This window comes from Solanum pennellii, chromosome 1 (assembly GCF_001406875.1).
Source record: "Solanum pennellii chromosome 1, SPENNV200".
NCBI lineage: Eukaryota > Viridiplantae > Streptophyta > Magnoliopsida > Solanales > Solanaceae > Solanum > Solanum pennellii.
Window position 1 is genome coordinate 105,246,922 of NC_028637.1, and position 21,910 is coordinate 105,268,831.

Sequence of the window (21,910 nt, forward strand, 5' to 3'; positions counted from 1 at the left end):
AACAATCAATTCCTTCTTGATTATTATCTATTATTTCTAGAATAATTTTCACTTTTATTTATTTATTTTAACATATATATATATATATATTAAAATTAATCATACTACAGATAATAAATTTATCTATTATTTCTAGAATAATTTTCACTTTTATATATTTATTTTAACATATATATATATATATATTAAAATTAATCATACTATACAGATAATAAATGACATTAATTTGAAATGTATTCCCAAATTTTATCTCTATCCGAGTACACCAAAATCAGCCTAAATAAATCAAAGCTTGTTTAGTTTAGAATTGACGAAACACGGTGGCAAAAGAGAGTAATAATTGGAGGACAAAGGGGCATTTAATTTTATTTATTTATTTATAAGAAGGGTGGGTAGTCCAGTCAAAATAGAGAACCAGAAAAATCCATAAATAGGAGAGATTGATTTGGTGAATCATTCAATATTTTTCTATCTCCTCCAACAATGGCGATGGCGATTCAATTGGAGAGTTTGGTCCAATCGATAAAATCGAAGGTGAGGAAGTTGAAGAAATCGAAGAAACCCTACGTCAAAATGGACAAAAGCTCCAGCGTCAGAGTGGAGATCCGTAGCAAAAAGGCTCGTAAGCTCATCGACAAAACTCTTCAAGCTGCTGATAAACCCGGCAAGACTAGTCTAACTTAGTCCTTCTCCACAGTTGAGATTTGAAAAAAAAATGAATTTTTCTCTTTGTTTCAAGTTGTGTATATATATATATATATAAATTAGGTTTTTAAAAATGGCCGTTTCTGTGTTCCTCGACGGCGATGATATCCATTTTCCGATGGCAACCGTTTCGGTCTTCAATTTCTTTCTTTATTTTAATGAGAAAAAAGTGGGTTGTTTTTTTCCTTCGTAACGTTTATCCGATCAATAAGTAATTTCGATGCTAATTAAAGTTCATATCTCTTTGTTTTGTGGAATTACGTTATTATTTTTTTATCTTAATTGATTTTTATTATTACTTCTAATTTGAATATTTTGCTAGTGCGATTTATATTAATCAATTCGTGTAAATTAATATACTGAGTGCCACAAATAATTGGATTCACATCATTTGAATTGTCTTAAAAGAACTAGTTTTATAATTCATCTATTTCAGGTAATAAATGCCTAAGTGTTTATGAATTAAAATCTCAATCCTTTTTTAATGAGTTTTTTCAGCTTATATTTAGTATTACTTTTCTTTTTATTTGACATTTTCTTATTAATTTTTTAAATTCTAAAACACCTAACTTACTCTTGAATCTATGTTGTTGTTTTTCCTTTTCTTCTTATTTTTAAACCATTACATTTTGAAAGTAAGGAAAATATTTAGTCATTTAAATAAAAAGAACAATTTATTAATCACTGTTTTTCTATCAAATAATAAAAATTAATTAGTATAGTTATAATACTTCTATTCAAACACAACTAAATAATTGTTTATTTGTAACTTATGATTAATTTCAACCCTAATAATTTATCATCAACTTATTCAAACGGACTCATATAATCCCAATCCAATATGTTAGGTACGGATTTGCAAAAATTCGATAAGTTTTGATCATACCCTCTGTATAGAAAAAAAAATATTAAATACTTTTAAATATTTAATTATAATCTTAGTTATTAATGAGTAATTTGAGAATGTGATATAAGTATAAATACTTAAATCCTATTTATGTGACATACATCATTCGGAAAACGTTTATAGAGAATTTCTTACGGAATTCATTATTCACTCTTGCGTGACTAATAATAGTGTTGTTTTTCACCTAAAAAAGAGTTGTGAGATAGTCTTTACTTATTTAACGTAAATTTAATTAATCAAATTTTATATTATTTCAGCAAGTGATAGCGTGTCATTGCATAACGCAAGCTACGTGCCATGGATTAAGGAGTATATCAAATCTTTTTCTCCTAATAATAATTCAACATAATCTGGACAATATTATTATTATGAAAATCAAACAAACAATGTGGTATAATAATGAAATGTAAAAAATATTCTATATCTTATTTGATTATTTTATATATATTAATGTTAGTATTATATTAAAAAGAGAGCAGTCAACCTTGATATTAAAACAATTATAAAATAAGAAATAACTTTCTTAATTCAAGACATCACTACGAAAATTGCATTATTATTAATAGTTATTTAAAATATCTAAGTCCCAAATTATATTATTATTTTTTAAAAGAAATACGCACACGGTGTATAAACAGTTAATTAATTAGTGAAGAATCATATAAATCATTATCATTCAATTGTAAATTTCAGAATCCATATTCATTTTATTAATATTGCATGTTGTTGAGAATCCCTGAGAGTAACGTGTTAATTTTAATTATAGTCTTGTATCCATACTATATTACGTCAATTTGATAACTTATAGTTCATTATTTATATTTGTTATTAATATGACGTCTAAGTATATAATTTTATAAATTATTATGTTTAAATAAATTTAGGCTATTTATTTGAATATTTTAACATATAATCTAAAACTATATTAATAACTACAATCAAAACTCGAAACACTTTAGAGATGGCAAATATCACAATATTATAAAAAACATATATTTGATATCCTATTTAACAACAATAATATCGAATATGTGATAGTTTTGCACCTTTATATTATGTTGACTTGATAATATGCGAACTATTACTTATTTATTATTATTAATATGAGTTCTAACTAAATAAGTTTATGAAGTTGCGTTCAAATAAATTTAAAATACATATTTAAATAATTTTGTAAGTATAATTTGAAAATATTTCAATAAAGTCAGGCAAACCTCAAAACACTTTATATATGATAAACATCAAAACATTTCAAAAATCATAAAATTTTTATACTTATAAGTATCGACCCTAATTAATTTTGTAAGAATAGAGTCACAAGAACTTTTATTTATATATTTTTAGTTTATTATTCAATAATTATATTTTAACATAATTAGTTATAGATAAACTTATTTGGAGGTAAGTGTATATTTCTTATAGTACATAAAGTCTAAATGTTTAAATTTGAAATATAGAGAGTGTATTTAAAACTGAGTCATATTACAAAAAAATAATTAATGTATTAATTATATATACAAAGAGAATTTGACATTAAAGCAAATAAATAATGACTTTTTTTAGGGAATTATGATTTTCTTTGTGCTCTTAAAAAGATATTTACATTGATGAAGTTCTAATAGGTACATAAAATAAATACTTTTATTGTTTCGTTCATAGGATGAATTTAACCAATTTAAATACTTACTATGAATTTATGGTGTGCTTAAATATAATTATTTATTTTCACCATATTCTAATTTTTTTCATAAGAGCAAAGAAAAAAGTCAAGAAAGGAGATGTGAAATGAACCAAAAAAAAAAAAAGAATTGAAGAAGGATAAGGCATGGAATCTAGAAAATTCATCTTATTAAAATAATAAATACTCATATTATTTTGAAAATATCAAAAAATTAATTTTTTTAGAAAAAAGCTATAGTAATTCTTTTCATTATTCTGATCAAATTCTAGCCATATTTTTTTGATCATTTAACACTTTTAGTATACAATTTATTTAAGTAATTTAGTTTGACAAAATTTCACAATTGAATTTATGAAAACATTAATTTATTTGTGCAAATTTTCTATGAAAGTGAAATTACGACTTTTAAAGACGGCGCTATTGAGGTAAGAGGTCAAACCTGCTACTATTTTCCAAACTTTTGATTTTGCTGTGAATTACAACATGTGCTGTGAATTACTTCCTCCATTTTTAATTGTTCTGTTGCATCATTTTAAAATTAATTTAATTAATTTTTAAAGTTAAATTAGATTATATTAATTTAATCTTTTAAAATAAAAATTTAAATATTTAAAAATATTAATAAAAAATCTTAATATATTAGTTAATTAAAAGTGAACGAAGGGAGTACTTCAAATGGTTTGAGAAGGAAAACTGAGGCTCTTTTTACAGCATCTCTTAACTCAGTTTAGTACATTATTAAGTCATCATCTTAGTATACAAAGCATTTTGTGTTAATAGTATTTTTAAAAAAAATACACAAATAATAAAATGAACAAATAAAAATAAATGAAAAAATGATAGTACTTATTAATGTGGCCTGGTATGGATTATATTGACGTTACAACGTGAAGATGAATAGACAATGTCATAAATAGGTATGTATGTATATTACTACAAAATTCAGTGTAGAATTAATTTCTAATTCTGACTTTCCATGTTCAATTTCCAATATCTCGTTAAATAATTATGGCACCACTTTGTCCATTGAGTCGTCAACAATCTAAATTACTCAATATATATAGTGCTTGATTCAATACGCCATTGATTGGGTCAATAAATTAAATATAACGTTAACACAAAACTAAAATTCATTAATAATTTTGTTAAAATAAAATAAAAGACAAATAAGTTCTTTAAAGTTGGAAATATGTATATATCAATGTGATTGTGAATTGTGAAGTAATAAATCAAAATTCTAGCAACTCAATTATACAACGGAACCTGATATTACCAGCTAAAATAAATCACTTTTGAATTGAACTAGTTTTGACACAATTTATTTCTCAGTTTATGATCAATTTATAAGTTAATTCATTTTAATCTACTCAAATTTGATTCGGACGTCTTATTTAACATAATCACTACTACAGAATTTCAAATTTTATAGATGAAATTGAGGACATTATAATGGGTATAGGCTAGTGTTTTAAAAGGTAGGGGTATGAGGCGAGACGTTTTATACCGTACAGGGCGAGGCGTAAGTCTCAAGATACAAGGCGTGAGTCCATGGATCTATGGGGCATAGTCTCATATATATTCAATTTTATAATTTTACTATTAATGAAATAAGCAAAAGTAAAGTTTTTAATGATTTATGATTTTAATATGAGATAAGTATAATAATCAATTATGAAGAAAAAATTATTATAATTATTATTTGAGAAATATCATTACACTAGTAATAAAAAATATGATTTAAAACAAAAAAGGTGAAAAAAATAAATTATAAACGCCCGAGCATACGTTTTTATGTCCAAGACTTACGTTTTTATACTCAAGACTTACACCTCAAATTTTAGGACTTACGCCTTATAAATCTACCTCTTTAATTTACGCTTTAGAGCGTTTTTTATATGCCCCGCCCTGAGACTCGCCTAAAAACGTTTTCGAAAACACTGTTATAGGTCATAGAATTTTCCATGTGAATATGTAAATTAGTTGTGATAAGATATAATTCTTATCTTCACAATGAGATTCCTTTAATTTTTACAATTTAAAATGAGAAAGTCATCATAATTTCTAGTATTTCTCACAGGAATATTTTTACGGGCCTTATATAATTGTAATGGGCCCGTTCTGAGCCCAATGGGTGATAATGTGTAATGGGCTGAGCTAAGCCATATGCTTGTCCTAAAAAAAAAGGATAATTTTCACATATAGCAAATAAAAAATTTATATTTGTATGTTATATCGAAGTTTACATAATTATGCTCCAAAGCAAATATGTAATTGTATAATTCGCTATACATATACAATTGTATAATTTGCTGGCCTAAATTGTATAATTCGCTGGCCTCGCTATACATATACAATTGTATGATTCGCTGGCCTAAATTGTATAATTCGCTGGCCTATTTTGCTGCAATTGTATAATTCACTGGCCTATTTCACTGTAATTATATAATGCGCAATTGTATAATTCGCTGCCTATTTCGCTGCAATTTTTGTATAAAATTTGCTTTGCATACAATTGAATCGAAGTAAAATGTTTGTATATTGTATAATTATAAGTATATAGGAAGAAAATATATGTTTTTCTCTCACTTTATAATTATAAGTACAAATTCTAACATTGGATGAACCCAATTTGTTAAACCCAATCTCAACTCATTCTAGAGCCCATCTTGGCGCCACGTGTGCAGATGATGTGGCATGCCAAGTCAAATAAGAAAACCAATAGAATCATGACATGTGTCAAAGATGACAAGCCCGCTCCATAAAGCCCAAATGCCATGTCACTTTAATCTGATTGGCTGAATGGAATCCTATTCCAATCGCAACTCCTCTATTCTAAAACTATAAATAGGGGTCCTCATAATTCAGAAAAGAGACAGAAAATTCTAAACAAGAAGCTAGAGAAACTATGTGGTACAAACGCCATTTAATTATCTACAAAGCTACAAGTTTAAGAATTCAAGCATTCAAGTTCAAGAACGATCAAGATCAAGACCACCGAATTCAAGAACAAGCTCGAAGCCCTTGAGTTCAAATAAAAGTCAAGATCAACATCGTAGATTCAAGAACAAGCTTTAAAGCCCTTGAATTTATATTTGAAAAGGCGAATTCAGAGGAATTATAGAGATTGTAACACTCTCATTTGAAATAATAAAATCGATTGTTGCTATAATTTTCCGTTCTTGATTATTGTTTTCTCGACGCGAATTTTATTGTCTACAGTGTGATGGAAAAAAATAGATTACGATGAAAAAATAATGGAAGGGGTAATAAATTACATTGACTAGCTAGCTAGTTATAACATTAAACTCACCGATCGATCCTCATACACTTATAAATACATCCATCTTCATCTCTACCAACACACAAATTAAAGCTTCTAATCATTTCAATATATCAACTCCTTAGAGCCTAAAAATATGAAAAGCAAATTGGTTGTATGTGTTATTGCACCCTTTAGGTTTATGAGCAAAACTGTTAGAGAATTCTATACCAACAACATGATTCATAGTTCTCTTCAAAACACTATGATAATTCCTCTTCAAATCCCTCACTTCCCCAGCAAATTCAACAGCAGCAGTGATTATTCGAGGCGTCGAATTAAACCAGTTAATTTCATTTAACCCTTGTGATTTCAATGATAATAATGGACCTTGATTATAACAAGTTTTGTCAATTTTATTTTTTGGTTATGACCAACATGATGATTTGCAAAGTATACATGTATGCTAAACATAAGTGAAAAATATTAACTTAGGGGTGTTTTGTGAAATCTTAAGTTGATAACAGATTTTAATGTTGTTTTTGCAAAACTACACAAACTAGCTAGTTAAAGCTGTCACTGGCTGGATTTGTGTTCTGTTCAGTCAATCATCTATATTTAAATTTTAAAAATGTAATTTTGATAAATGATGTTTTATTTGTTTTCGAAGGATATAATCAAAAAAAGTTAATTATATCAAAAGATTTGTGATTGATTGAAATAACGGTTTAAGGAAAGTGTTTCTATAAAAGTTTTGATGGATTTATGGAAATCCTAACATTTTTATGATTCCTAAATATGAAAAAAAGAATCTTATTAAAGAGTATTTCCTCTTTAATTAGATGATAAAATGTTAAGTGATTTCAATTTAAATTAAGCTAAGTTCTATTATGAATATTTAGAACTTTACAACCCGAAACACATATAGTAGATGCATTCATAATACTTTATTATATCTATATTATTTAATTATAAATTAAAAGGAGTTAATCCCAACCATAAGTCTATCATACCTGTCCTCTTTTATAATTTGTTGGTCTTGTTATTAAAATTTTGTTGCTTCTGTATTCTCTCTAGTGGAGGTAGGTTTTTTTAATTTTTCTAAAATATTTCACATTACTTAAATAATTGTTTAGACAATATCTACCACAATTTAAAAATCTAAAATATAACTTCTTCATGAAATTAGTAAGGAGCTATCAACTCAATCAAAATATTACCATAATATTAACTTATATACTTTTATTTTTATTTGAAATATTTTTCATTATATTTTGTTTAGAATTAAAAAAAACTTATTATAATTATAATTATTTTACGTTTGATAAATATGTTAAATTTATTTATTTTAATGGAATGAGAATGACCTAACATTAATTTTATAAACTGCATAATATATATAAAATAAATGAACGCATAATTATTTTTTTTTAAAAATAATTCCTGCAATAAACTCAAATTAAAATTAATATCAAACTAAAAATATGCCCAACCCATGAAATTTTGGGCGGGTTGGGAGCATAATTAGATACTCTCTGAGCCATTTGTTCACCGATTTAGCTTATCCCGGAGATTCTATTAAATTATGAGGGGCGTTACTCCGCCGCAGAAGTTTTCCGTTCCGTCGCCGGACGATGACGCCGATATAATCCGACCCAACACCGTCATCCCCGGCGGCGTAACCGTGGGCGCTGCTATGCGAAAGAAGGCCACCGGGGTACGTTCATGGCTTCTGTTGGATTCAACTGGACAGACCCAAGTTGTGGAAGCCGGGAAACATGCAATTATGCGGCGGACTGGACTTCCGGCTCGTGATCTTCGCATATTGGACCCACTTCTCTCGTATCCATCTACTGTGTTGGGTCGTGAACGGGCTATCGTCATCAATTTGGAGCATATCAAGGCTATTATTACCGCCCAGGAAGTCCTCTTGCTCAACGCTAGGGATCCCTCTGTTGCTCCTTTTGTTGAAGAGGTTCAACGGAGAATTTTGCGTCATCACCAAGCTACCAAGTCCCAGGTTATTTTCTTAATTTTATATTCTGATAAATGATCAATTTTTGATGCTTTAGTAGGTATAGAATCATGTAAACAACCCCAATAAAATGTATGGATAATAGTTATCTGAATTTTATCATAATGATTTCGTACCCAACAGAGGGAGTGGATATAGAAGATTCATATAACCAATCCAACTCAAAATGATTTCTTTTCACATTTTGATGCTTTGTGGGTGTTTAATCGATTATGTGTGTTTCTCTTCTTAGTATTTAGTTGATGAAATTGTAAAATGTCCAATCTTAACTTTTATACTTGTAGTTTATACATTGCTAGGTTAACCTTCTGTAGGCTCTTGGATATTGTCATGTTTGAAATTCTCTGTTCAAAATTACTGGTTTCCTATTTTCATGATTATTGCTACTGCTATTAAAAGTTGCATTATACTCCACTCCATATGTATACCTTTTTCTTAATGATGGTGGTGTTTCGGCCCACTTAAACACACTTTATCTAATCCACCGGAGTCTGCTACTGCTTACAAATATATGTGCCGGGTTAGACCTGAGTGGGATTCTTGGGATCTCTAGGTTGTTACACGTGTGCCTCAACTGCTCTATCATTTCGGGGGATCCATGTTGAAAGCCATAGTGTTGATACCTAATGCGGCAAACCAATTACCCACTACAGGCCAAGAGTCAAAATCCCTTTTTTGTTATATTTTAGATTTAGAAAAAAATAAATAAGAAATTTGTATTTATACCATCTAGCAGAAGCTTCAAGTTTAACCATTTTTGCCTTCTCATTTTGGTTTATAATAGACTTCTTTTTTGCATTTTCAGTGCCTAAAATTTTAGATTTTATGACCTATGTCAATTTATAGTCACTTGTGGCCTGTGGGACTATACTGGGTATGTTATTGTTGTATGACCGATCTCAATTTGGATAACTTGTTGTGCTCAAACTTAACTTTGTACTTATATCTGCTTTAATATGGGAGGAGGGGAGAGGACTACTAGGGGTTGTGATAATTGATCTGATAAAATTGTTGTAATTGTGAAAAAGGAAGCTGGAGGGGGTGGCAATAATGCAGACTGGACAAATCTGTATGATCTGGAAGAGCCTCAGTCTGAAGAAGTTTCACCTCCGAACGTCTCTGCAAACTTCCAATCAATGGATGAGAACAAGGCTGATGGGAAGCAGCTAACGGGTGAGAATCGAGATGGGCCGAAGCTTCTCCCTTTTGAGTTTGTTGCTTTGGAGGCATGTCTGGAGGCTGCTTGCAGTTGCTTGGATAATGAGGTGAAGCATAATTCTATTGCTTTAATCAAATGTGCCAAACACTGTTACAGGGCTTAATTGCGCTGTTTGAGTTGGTTAGTTATCACTGTATTGTTGCTCATTTTTGCCGTCTTTCTGGTCTTTGTTTTTGTGGTTCTTTCTCAAGCAGGCAAGGACACTGGAGCAAGAAGCTCATCCTGCTTTAGATAAGCTGACTTCAAAGATTAGTACTCTCAACTTGGAACGTGTTCGTCAAATCAAAAGTCGCTTGGTTGCTATTACAGGACGTGTTCAGAAGGTATACATTTGATAAAGTTTCTTTATCTCTCAGTATGCTAGCAGTCTTGGTTAACTGTTACTAAATAATTCATGAGAAACCTAGCAGTGGATCAAATACTTGAGATGCTAACTTTGTCGGTATATTTTATGCTTTTGACACTGAAACGGTCTACTCAGTCTTAATCTTTTTCTACAATTCCACACAAATCTCAAGGCATGAAAATTAGGATGGTAAATGATAACATTAATGACATTCATTTATGGAATGCGATTCCATTGAAGTTTATGTATGTGTATATATCTTTAGAAAGGCTGATACTCAGAAAAATAACTTTTCCCTGTTAGAAGGTCAACATGTACTAATATAGTTTTCTAGCAAGTGTTTCACACGTACCATCTGTTAGAATGGTTTAGTTTTGAGGCACTGCGGTTATAGTTTGCAAATTGCTTGTAGATCTAAGCCTCAAAATTGATTTCTAGCATTACTCTTAAGAGAATACTTTGATAGACAAAGGGTTACAAAATGAACTACTATGTTCCTTTTCTTTTTGAGTGATTGCTCTGAAATGTGCTATCTACAAATTTTTTGGTACTCAAATCTGCATTTCTTCATTGTTAGGTGAGAGATGAACTGGAGCATCTACTCGATGATGATGAAGATATGGCGGAGATGTATTTAACTGACAAGCTGATGGAACAACTTGAAAATTCTTCTGTTTCCTCTATAAGCGGACAAGATGGCATCGATGAGGAAGTTATTCAGTCGAACATGGATGATAGGTATGTCATATATTTCTGATGTCTTATCCTCCCCCTTGTGTTTCAGTACCTCTATATTTGTAAACTAGAAGGATCTCCCTTAGTCTGTCGTCAACATGTTGAGCCTAAGCAGTTTAATTTCAAAACTTTTCTTGGAAAATGGTTGCATTTGTAGATAACTTGCATTTGGGAGAAGCCAGGATGGCCTGTCATGACAATATATTATCCATTAGTGCTACTTTATCCACATCTTCTTTGCCCTTCAAACAGATGATAAAAAATCTTTGGAGAAGCTGTTATTCACCACTATCTGGATCTCCAGTCTGCAGTCTCTTTCCCTGCTTCATTTTACTTTTAGAGTTTTTGCACAATTGTATGAATAGCTAAAAAAGAAAATCTTTTGAGCACCAATAGAGTCAATACCTTTATTCTCATTACTATTTATAGTTGATCTGATGTGCCAGCAGAGTAAAGTATGCACACATTTGTTAATGCTACTTCCATCTGCTGAGATGCTATTGGTCCTTTATTTTCTAAAGAATAAAAAGTAAACACTATCGGTTCTATAGTGTGTTTGTCTTTGTCTTTGTTATGTTGTTTCATCATCTAGATCTGACCACATTGAGCTTGTGAATTAATGTGTCATGCCTTGCCCTGAATGAGTGTCCCTGCAGATATTACTGCCTTATAACTCTTCTCTATCAAGCCGAATGGATCCCAGAGTCTGGGAAAATGTGACTAGTGTGGAGGATTTTCTTGACTGTTAAAACAATGCTATTATGATGAACTTTTCTTCAGATCTGGTCTTGGATACTGAGACAACTACTGATCAATGCTATTTAAAAATGCTTTTGCGCAATCCTGAGAGGTGTCGGTGATGTCGATCAGTGTTTCTATGTTATTCCTAAAATTCAAGCTATTTGATATGTCAGGGTTCCTGTGGAAATCTCAATGGATGCAAATGCAGGTTCCACAAGTTATGATGCAGACACTCCACATATTGACCAACACCAGGAACGTTTGTATGGTGGCCCTAATGCTCTTAGCCGAGGTAGTCGTGGGACACATACTAGCACGACTCGGAGTGCCATAAGCAAGCATCTTGACGTAGAGGAGCTTGAAATGCTCCTAGAAGCATACTTTGTTCAAATTGACGGTACATTGAATAAACTGAACACTGTGAGTGATCTTTCTAGATAATTGAATTACTCTGACAAGTATATAGATTGTTAGTTTAGCTTCAAGACATTTATAAGACTCATTTTTGCAATCTATGAAAAGAATGCTTTACACAAAATAATTTGGACTGGACTTGTAAAAGTTGTCTAATATTATTTCATATTTTGGGATGGGTACCTTTCTGTTTGTAGCTAACAATGATTAGTGGGTGCACAATTGATGCATTAAATACTCATCTAGATGCTTGACCCATTTTAATTAGTTGCATGAATTGCCTTGCCAATATCATTGCATCAATTAAGGGGCTGATTTACTAAGGTAAAACTCCCGTAGACTCTTTAATTTTTTTGACAAAGAGTTCGTAAAACTTCAACTATCATGTTATTGGACGTGTATTTGTACTATTATGTGCATATATGTAAATGCGACTACTTCCATTTTTTGAGGTTGAAAGGATATAGGATAAAATTCGACTACTTCCATCAAAAGCCTACAAGTGTTACTTGAACTGTTGATCTTATAGAAATTTTATTTAGCTGAGTTTCCACTTATTGATATTCCATTTTCTCTATAACCACACTAGGGAAAATCCTTGTCTATCAAAAAGTAGAGAATTCTGATAAATATATGGCTCTCTACCATCTCAGCAATCACCTATGCCGATTGGAATTTCATGGTTAGACTGAAAAATTCGCAAAATAATAAAACAAAAAATAAAGCAAGAATCTTCCAAAATTTGTACAAAAGAGTTTTCCTTCCATTCGGAGACTCTCGGGTTACATTTCCGTTCAAATTTAAATGAGTGTTGAAGGGACTACTCCCAAAGCCCCAGTTCTATTTTGCTTAATGATTAGGACTAATGGATGTAGAGAGAAATCGAAAGTACAATTGCTGTTCCAATTTTATTTGCGTAACTCATGATTGCTTGACTGAAAATAGGTCTGATCATCTAAAACGACTAGCTTTGTCACACAAAACATAGGAGTAGGGAGGCTAACGTAATTTTGGATCAACTGTGGAAATTTGATGGGCATTTTGAGAGAATACGGTAAAGTTTTGCAGAGAGATAGATCCATGCCCTGTTACATCCAACTTAAGTTACCAGCTTTTGTATTTTTGTGTGTAGGATTCATAAGGGTTGTGATCTAAGTACACTTTTGTGCATGTTCACTCTCACTGATATATAACCACATGCCTGTGGGCCTTAACCAAAAGAGGAAAATGGCAGAAAGATAAGGGGCCTAAAGTGCCATTTATGGTTCTCTTGGGATGAGGAGTGTTTTGTTGTACGTGTGGTGTGCCTTTTAGAGGAATTGAATTTTAAGGCTTTATATTGATGGTAGTTGGTAGGACAACAATGATTTTCCCCATACTTTCTTGATTCCTATCTAACCATAAATTTATTTAAAGAACCAAAAAACCTAATCATCTCCTTTTCTTTTGCTTTTAATAACTGTGGTGTGTGGTGTCCGGGGCCAACTTGTGCGCACCTCGACTAATTCCATGGGATACCTTCCTCTTCTCCTATTTGTATCCATGTTTGTTGTCTTTACTCCTATTCATTATTTTTTGCTTTTTTATTTTCCTTCCGTTCTTTTATTTGTGTTATTGTAATGACCATTTAGTGTACAATTGGTAACAGTAATCTTTTTTATACCAAATAATAGTGATTTCATCCATGGGGCAGAATGTGGATTCACTATTTTCTTACTTTTTAAATCCACTATTACCTGATAATGGGAGTAAGAAAAGTTGGAAAAGAAACTGAAAAACAGTTGTTAAACTGAGAATATTCTTATGTCCCAACTTCTTTAAAGAGGATAAGATACTCTATTATCATACTCACAGAGTTATTATGAACTTGAATTTTAGAACAAATGGTTTGAGACTCTTATTTTGATTTCTTGAGCTGGGAGAACTATGATTTGGGTTCTGATACAAGGCAGCCCGGTGGAAATTTTTACAATTCTGAGGTCCTTTTTGTCTCTGTTCTCCACCAACTTTATAGTTCCGATCATCTAAAAAGACTAGCTTTATCACACCAAACTTAGGAGTAGGGAGATTAATGTAATTTTGGGTCCTGTCCATTGAGGGGCATTTGTAATTAGAGGGAGCCTCATGTTAAACTAGGATGCTCATGGCAATAGTTGATTTGCATGCCACCAGAGTGGCCATTTTCCAGAGAGAGAAAAAGTGAAAGAGGTTGGAGGATAGAATGAGAGGAGAAAACGTAAGCTTCAAAGTTGAAGAAATCTCCTACAAACCATCTAGACATCTATGCAAATGTATAGATACAAAGCTTTATCTGTACTATCCAAAAATAATTTTCTGATCATATAAATAAATTAATGATGTCCACCAGACATCTCATATTCAACTTGGGTTATTTGTAATTAGCTTCAAAATGAAGTAGTTGAGGTATGGTATTAGAGCAAATGAAGGCAGTGGTTCCCAAAATTAATGGTGTAGTGAGGAATGAGAGGGAGAACAATGGGGTCACCCTAGCTTTAGAAGGATGAGACTCCGCTGCAAATCTACTATTCATTTGTAGAGAAGGGTGTTCAAGAAAATGTGCTATAATTCTTCGAAGAGGATTTAAGAAAAAGGAACAGATACAGGCTGTGATTGTGAAGCCCTGATAAAAACAGGGTACAGATCTTTAGATAGGTTGGTTTTTTGAAGTCTGTCCAATCCAACTTTTTGATTAAGTGAAGTTCTGTTCTTAATAATTTTTTTGTCCTCCGCTGACCAACAGTTAATTTTGAAATTATGTCCCCTTAGTTGTGCAACTCTTGAAATTTGCTTCTGGAAGAATTTGGAGAGTATGTGTATCAATTTCTGTTGATACATTAAAATATATGTATCAGTTGTATGGCTAACTCTCTTATTGCAAGAGAGTATATAATGGTTAAATATAGAGCCAGAAGTATGTTCTCGAATGGAATCTTTAATGAAGTGTAGCTTGCAGAGAAACTAAGAACCTGACAACCAACCAAGCTTCAGAATTTAGACAATTACCTTAGCATTCAAATGGCATTTGATTCTGATACATTTACCAGAAGAAGAAATCACATCAGTAAGATTATGCAGTCTAATTTCTTTGTGTGAGCAACAATGCTAAGTTTTCACATGGAACACAAAGTAAAAGGTGAATCTTTATCAATTAACATTTAAAGAAACTATAAACTAAAAGCTGCATCATGGCCTAGTTATAATTAAGTTTATCAAGAAAGAATTTTGTTGTATTTAGAGGAAGAAGAAGACCTCGGTTATGCAGATACCTTAAAGATTTAGGTAGACTGTAGCATCCAGTACACCATTTCAGAATAATTTTGCATCACCATTTCACATGTGCATTATTAATGATACAACCTAGGTGATGCACTGCATTCTTCTATTTGTCATCTCTATTTTGCATCCTAGTTTGACTTTCTCTAGCTATTCCCTTTCTCAGTTAATTTTATCTGACTTTTCAAAGCTCGGATTCTAGATGAAAACTAATGTTGGATAAAAACCACTGCATGTGGGTTGTAATTGCAAATAATGACATTGATTTTGGAATAGCATTATCAGAGATGAAGTTCGATCGCACAAGTCAAATTTGGACATGAACTGTTGTTCTATTACCTACTTACTATATAAATGTCTTTGTTTTCACCTAAACCAGATTCAATGTTAACTACTTTGTATACATGGATGCTGAACTTTAGTTTGTTCCACTGTTGGGATCTCTCTCTTTTGAATCTGTTTTAATTTTCTTCAGCTACGTGAGTATGTGGATGACACAGAAGACTACATCAACATCATGCTGGATGACAAGCAGAACCATCTGTTGCAAATGGGAGTCATGTTAACAACGGCAACTCTTGTGGTTAGTGCCTTTGTTGTTGTGGCTGGAATTTTCGGTATGAACATTAACATTGAACTGTTCGACGAAAAAAAAGCTGGGATGCCGGAATTCTTATGGACAATCGGTGGTGGTGCCACTGGCAGTCTCTTCTTATATGTAGTTGCAATTGCCTGGGGTAAGCACAAGCAATTGCTCGAGTGAACAGAGAGAATTGTGAAGATATTGACATGTAATTCAATTTGACAGATAAAAAAACAAGATAATGTGAATTATATAGTGTGCTATATAACAAGTGTATCTGATTCTCCGAAATAATTATTAAACTTGAAAATGTATATTTTAGCTCAACCATGTTTTTTTTGATGAATGGTTTCAAGTGATGGAATTTATTTTAGCTGTTATACTGATACAGTTTGACAAGATTCAACATTTTGTAAGTTTGTGACAGCCTGAAAAAGGTGAAAAGATGAGCACCATATCTGAGGCCAAGCCCTTTCTATTGAATGGTGGTCACCTTTGATAAAGTTCACAATGATCATCATTATATTGAGTTGTGGATACATTGTGTGGTGAAACTCAATGCTGCATGTTTACATGAAAGGTTGCAGTGTTGGCAGTGAGAGTTTAAAGGCCAAGTCCACTATAGTTTAGAAACCTGAAACGATCTGATAGTAGTAATCAGATCTGATCTTTCGTTTCTGGTGGTCCTCTTTTAACTTGTGTCATGACCTCGTAACTGCATTTCCAATTTATGATCCTTATGCCAGCTGTTTCTAAGATATTTCTTTGTACTAACACCCTTCCTCCTCTGTCATACATTTTCTGTCTTAATAATACATGCAAAATGAAAACGAAAAAGTAACTTGAACCATTTATTTCTTCTCTTTAAAATTTTTCTACCCTCCCCACGCTTCACTTGTGGGATTTCACTGAATATGTTGTTGCTTGTCGTAGATATTCACAAGATTATGTTATGATGTCCACTATATTGCAACTTGTTGTTTTGCTTGCCCATAGATTTCAGCTAGAGTGTGGTTTTGCCTTGTTAGATGTTTTTAGTGTGTGTATTTTTGGTGTTGAATCCTCGAGACTTTTTTGGTGAAGATCTTACTTTGTCGACAGATCACTGGTCCCAAATCTGTATAAAGGAGGAGGACAGAAATTTTACAGAAAGAAAAATGGAAATGAAAGTTCCATTTTGGAGGAAACTGTATGGGCAACTTTGAGAAAAACAGTAAAGTATTTGCAGAGAGATAGATCCATGCCCTGTTACATCCAAGTCAAGTTACCAGCCTTTTGTATTTTTGTGGTACGGGTTGTGATGTAAGTACAGTTTTGTGCATGTTTATATAATAAACACAGTCCATATACATGCCTCCTGTGGGCCTTTAAATAAAAGTGAATAATGGAAGGTGAAGAGTATTGTGTTGTCATGAGAATTGGGAACAGTACAAGGTGAAAAATTAAATTCAGGACCATATATCAAAGTTAAATGTTAGGAACTTGTGTGTGCCTTTTTAGAGGGAATTGAATTCTAAGGCTTTATTTTGATGGTAGTTGGTAGGACAACAATGTTTTGCCCCATACTTTCTTGATTCCTATCTACCACAAATCATCTTAATGAACCAAAAAAAAAAAAAACTAATTATCTTCCTTTTGTATCCATGTTTGTTTTGTCTTTTTAACTCAATTTTTCTTCCCTTGTTTCCTTTGAGGAGTTGTAATGATTATTTAGTAAAATAGAACATTGATCTTGTCTATATTAGTGAGTTCATACATGGAGCATAATGTGGATTCACTATTTTCTTACTGTTTAAATCTATTATTTGATGATAATAGGAATATACGAAAAAACAGTTGTTGGACTAAGGATATTCTTATGTCCCAACTTCTTGAAAGAGAATAATAACTCCGTATTACATAATTATTAATGACCATCTAGGGTTCAAAGAAGGATCACACCTCTAAGGATATGATGTAGACATCTTATCGTGACGTAAATCACAATTCTAGTTCGTGGTCTATAGATCATGCGCTTGTTTGAAGTGTGAAGGCCTATGCTGCGGTATAAAAAAAAAAGTAAATTGAGGTTAGGAAGCTAAATACTACGTACTCTATGATGAATTAGAATCTAAATAATAAAAAAATTAAGACGGTTTGTTTTTCCAAATATTTGCAATCTTTAAAGTTTTTCTATATTTAAGTTAATAAAATATGAAACTAATCTAGGATTTTATATCAATAATCCAACAGTATTACGATGGTGGCTGATGATAGTAATGACTAGTGATGGTGATCACAAGTGTTGTGTGAAGTTGATGTTGTGAGTAGTAGCTAGTGGTTATGGTAGATGAAAATAGTTGGTGGTGGCGACTGATGGATTATGATTAATAATGATGGTGGTTGATAATAATAATGACGAGTGGTAATGATTGTAGTAAAAATTAAAGGTTAGTGATAATAATTATATATGACGATCGATTGTGGCAATGGCGATAGTGATAGCCGTGAGCCCTACGTTTCAAATTAGTGTTTAATCGATTACTTGTTGTTTTTTGGGATCTCGATTACATTTTATGTTATCTCCTTTTTTTAAATTCTTGTACTCGAAAGATAACTGTAGTTTGAGAAATAGAATTTAAGTGGGAAAAGTCCAAAAAATAAAGAAAAGGCATATAATTATGCATGACATCAAGTCCAACAACAACTTCCAAGCTATAGCAGACAAAATTCAGGGAGTAAAACATACTATAAGTCCATAAATAATTTTTATATAAAATAATTTTTATACTGAAGATGCTTCCAAATTAGATAAAGAGTAGACTATACTATTAAATTAAAACATAGCATGTAGCATTGGGTCAGGCAAATCTCAGGCAGGATCTCTGCACTTGTAAAAAGGATCATGAACTTGCATATAAGAAATATTCCAAATATTAATTTTGGCTTCTCTCTATACATTTTTCTCTTACTACCCATAACCATAGGTTCAATTGTTTTTAACACATAAAATATCAAAATGTTTATAAGGTTATTTTTTTCTACAATTATCCTAAAACTTTTAATTCATCTCTTCTTAATTAATAAATCTTTGATTGACTATGATCAGAATGTACTCTTGTCTGGACACCAAGAGACAAATAAGGTCTTGTCTACATTATATAGCCAAGCATTTTCCAAGATTTGGTCACAGCTTCTACTGGACACAAAGCTTTTCAAAATGAATTTCAACAAATCTTTACCTAATCACATATTATTATTTTTAATTAAAAAAAAAGAAAGTTATTACTTTATAGTCCTGTTTTATTCCATTGTAAGTCTAGTAAATCAATAGAAAACTAAATTGAGGATATTGTTAGAATAATATTTTTTGGCTTGATTGACTATGATTATTTGTTTCTTCGACTAGAAGTAGAAGATTGCTGACCTAAGAGGAATAAGACCAAATTTCTCATATCCTCTCTAGAAATCTTGATTTAATTGAGGTTAATAAATAATGCATCATAAATGGTCGGTCAATAGAGCAATATGATTTCACAATAAATATTTTTTTGGTAAGAAGTAAACGATTCATTCATTTCGAATTTGGATTAATTATGCTAGTGATTAAGTAAAAAGAAAAAGCTGTTCAACAAGATCTTAAGAAGAGCTAAACTGTAGCTACTATTCATTGACAACAAGATAATTAGAGAGGAAATTAACTCCCATTTTTTTCTCTTAAAGCTGTTTCCCAATGCATTGACAGCTAAAAGAAAACCAAAAAAAAAAAAAAACAGAAAAAAGAAAAAGAACAAGAATCCCTTTAGAGATTCAATTCCTTTTGCTTTGACAAATTTAACTCCTTCCCACTTTCTAAACATTCACTTGGCTGCAATTTAACATCAGCACTTTTTTTTTAAACAAACTGATAGCTGTTATCCCCACCTCTTCTCTTCAAACCATCTATTCAAGAAAAAAATAAAAAAAAATATTAGTTAAATCATCAAAATAACTTATTTATATTATAAAATAAATGAGCAGCTCCGTGCACAAAACAGAACTGTAATAACTTTACCGTTGCTCTAAGGCTACTAATTATGCGAGAAAAAAAAGAAGGGAAAACAGAACTTACTGATTTTCTTGCAATTTGTTTCCAGGTAGTAAAGATGACTGGAAATAACCATAGTGTTCTTGGTATGTAGATCTCCCCTGCATTAAACTAATTATTAGTATTTTTTTTTCAAAAAAAATAAATATTAATACATGCACAAATTGTTTTTTTAAGTACCTGAAAATGTGTTGCAGAATAACCTTGTGAAAAATCCAATACATTATTTTCCACTGACTTTGTGTTGTTGTTGTTGATATTACTGAAATTGTTCTGTAACAAACAGTAGGTAAATAATGTCACAATGTAACACATAAATTTATATGTTTAGTAACAAGAAGAAAAAAAAAACTTACATTGGAGAAATCAAAGATAGGTGAACTAGCTGTATCATCCAGTACAGAAAGTTGTTTTTGTTTTTGTTTTTTATCCTTAGATTTTTGCCTTTTTGGATTACTAATTGGTGCATAATAATGAGCACCATTAATAATATTATGTCCATATTCTTCTTCTTGATGAAAATTTGGAGGTCCTGAAGATGCATCAGATACCATTGACAAATCTTCTTCCTCCTCTGTTTCTTCTTGTTTTTGCTTTAAACTCTTTTCACCTTTACAACAAGTTATATAAGAATTTTGTAAGTATAAAGTCCAACCAGACTCACAACCACTACTACATTCTGAATCACCTCCCATCATACCATAATCCATTTTGATTTTTTTTTTCTATGTCTAACAGAAAAGAAAAAAAATTCAAATGGGAAGTTTTTTTTTTTTTTTTTTTTCTGTGTGTGTGTGTTTGGGAATGATGAGCAAAAGCACTAGACAAGTATTGTTAGTAGTGAGTAGTGAGACACCCTTTGTTGTTGCTAAATAGTCCAAGAAATATGTGACACATCCCCCTCTTTAACTCTATCTATTTAGTCCTTTTAAAACAAAAGTGTGGGGTTTTTAAGAGGAAAAAGCCAAAAAATGAGAGTGGAGATTGGAAAAGACCAAAAGAGAATCAAGGCTGAAATCCTAGACCTGTTTTGTACTCAAGCACTCTATTCTCCCATATATATGAATCAATCACAAAATGACAGTTAGGCATTGACAAAGAGCGCTAGGTTTAAGCGGATTCAGAATTAAAACTTTTAAAGATTCTTATTATTAAATTTAATATATATTTTTTTAAATTAGTGATATTTTCGCAGTCTAAATCTCATAATATGTATCATCCATTTTAAACATGTACATATATCAATCTAAAAATTTGTAAGTCTTACTTAGACTTGTATGTATTATTCCGTTTTAAGTCATCGTCAATGATATTATATCCGGTATCAAAAATGATGGGTTCAACTTATCCACCCGTTTTAATTGGGCGTGGGGGGTGGGGGGTGTTAAGTAATATGGGTGTATTTGTAAGAGAAGAAATTGATGGAATGGATGGGAACGGAGCCACAACGTTATCACATGGTGGACAGCGAGGCACTGAGTACGTTTTAAAACAGAAGAGAAGGTACACTTTTCAATCTTCCTCAGTATTTGGACAACTCTAGCCTCTATCCTTTTATTAATTTCTTCTTTCCCACTACAAATTTAATTTTTGGCTCCTATTATTCAAAAATTAATAATTAGGTACATGTATATATTGAAAAACATTTTTTCTTAGTAGTAAATTTGTGACGGTTTAACAACTTTTAATAGTAGAGATCTAAAATTTTCAAATTTGAAAGTAATAACATACTTCGTATAATCTCTTAGAAAAGAAAGTTTAATTAAGTGCACTCTCTTCATTGGTTTGCATGTAGCTTCTCCTTTGATCGTGTGTACATCTAAAACAGCAGATATGCGCTTGCTAAATATTTTAAATTTACGATAAAGAATCTATATATATGAGTACGTATATCTATTGACTTAAAATTCCTAATATGCACTCAC

The 21,910-nt window shown here is 31.3% G+C and overlaps 3 protein-coding genes across 3 annotated transcripts; 2 read left to right on the plus strand and 1 right to left on the minus strand.

Moving 5' to 3' along the window:
• Nucleotides 1–393: 393 nt before the first annotated feature.
• LOC107028590 lies at nucleotides 394–962 on the plus strand. Its single transcript, XM_015229720.2, has one exon. The coding sequence runs from the start codon at nucleotides 484–486 to the stop codon at nucleotides 682–684; it is 201 nt and encodes a 66-aa protein (XP_015085206.1). The 5' UTR covers nucleotides 394–483; the 3' UTR covers nucleotides 685–962.
• Nucleotides 963–8,048: 7,086 nt separating this feature from the next.
• LOC107007782 (magnesium transporter MRS2-3) lies at nucleotides 8,049–16,292 on the plus strand. The gene is made up of 6 exons (XM_015206552.2): nucleotides 8,049–8,572; nucleotides 9,616–9,852; nucleotides 10,001–10,129; nucleotides 10,730–10,890; nucleotides 11,802–12,048; nucleotides 15,812–16,292. The coding sequence occupies exons 1-6, from the start codon at nucleotides 8,138–8,140 to the stop codon at nucleotides 16,097–16,099; spliced, it is 1,497 nt and encodes a 498-aa protein (XP_015062038.1). The 5' UTR covers nucleotides 8,049–8,137; the 3' UTR covers nucleotides 16,100–16,292.
• Nucleotides 16,293–19,537: 3,245 nt separating this feature from the next.
• Nucleotides 19,538–21,009, minus strand: LOC107027332. The gene is made up of 4 exons (XM_015228515.2): nucleotides 20,342–21,009; nucleotides 20,166–20,258; nucleotides 20,010–20,086; nucleotides 19,538–19,840 (listed from the first exon to the last, which is right to left on the minus strand). The coding sequence occupies exons 1-4, from the start codon at nucleotides 20,693–20,695 to the stop codon at nucleotides 19,813–19,815; spliced, it is 552 nt and encodes a 183-aa protein (XP_015084001.1). The 5' UTR covers nucleotides 20,696–21,009; the 3' UTR covers nucleotides 19,538–19,812.
• Nucleotides 21,010–21,910: the final 901 nt, after the last annotated feature.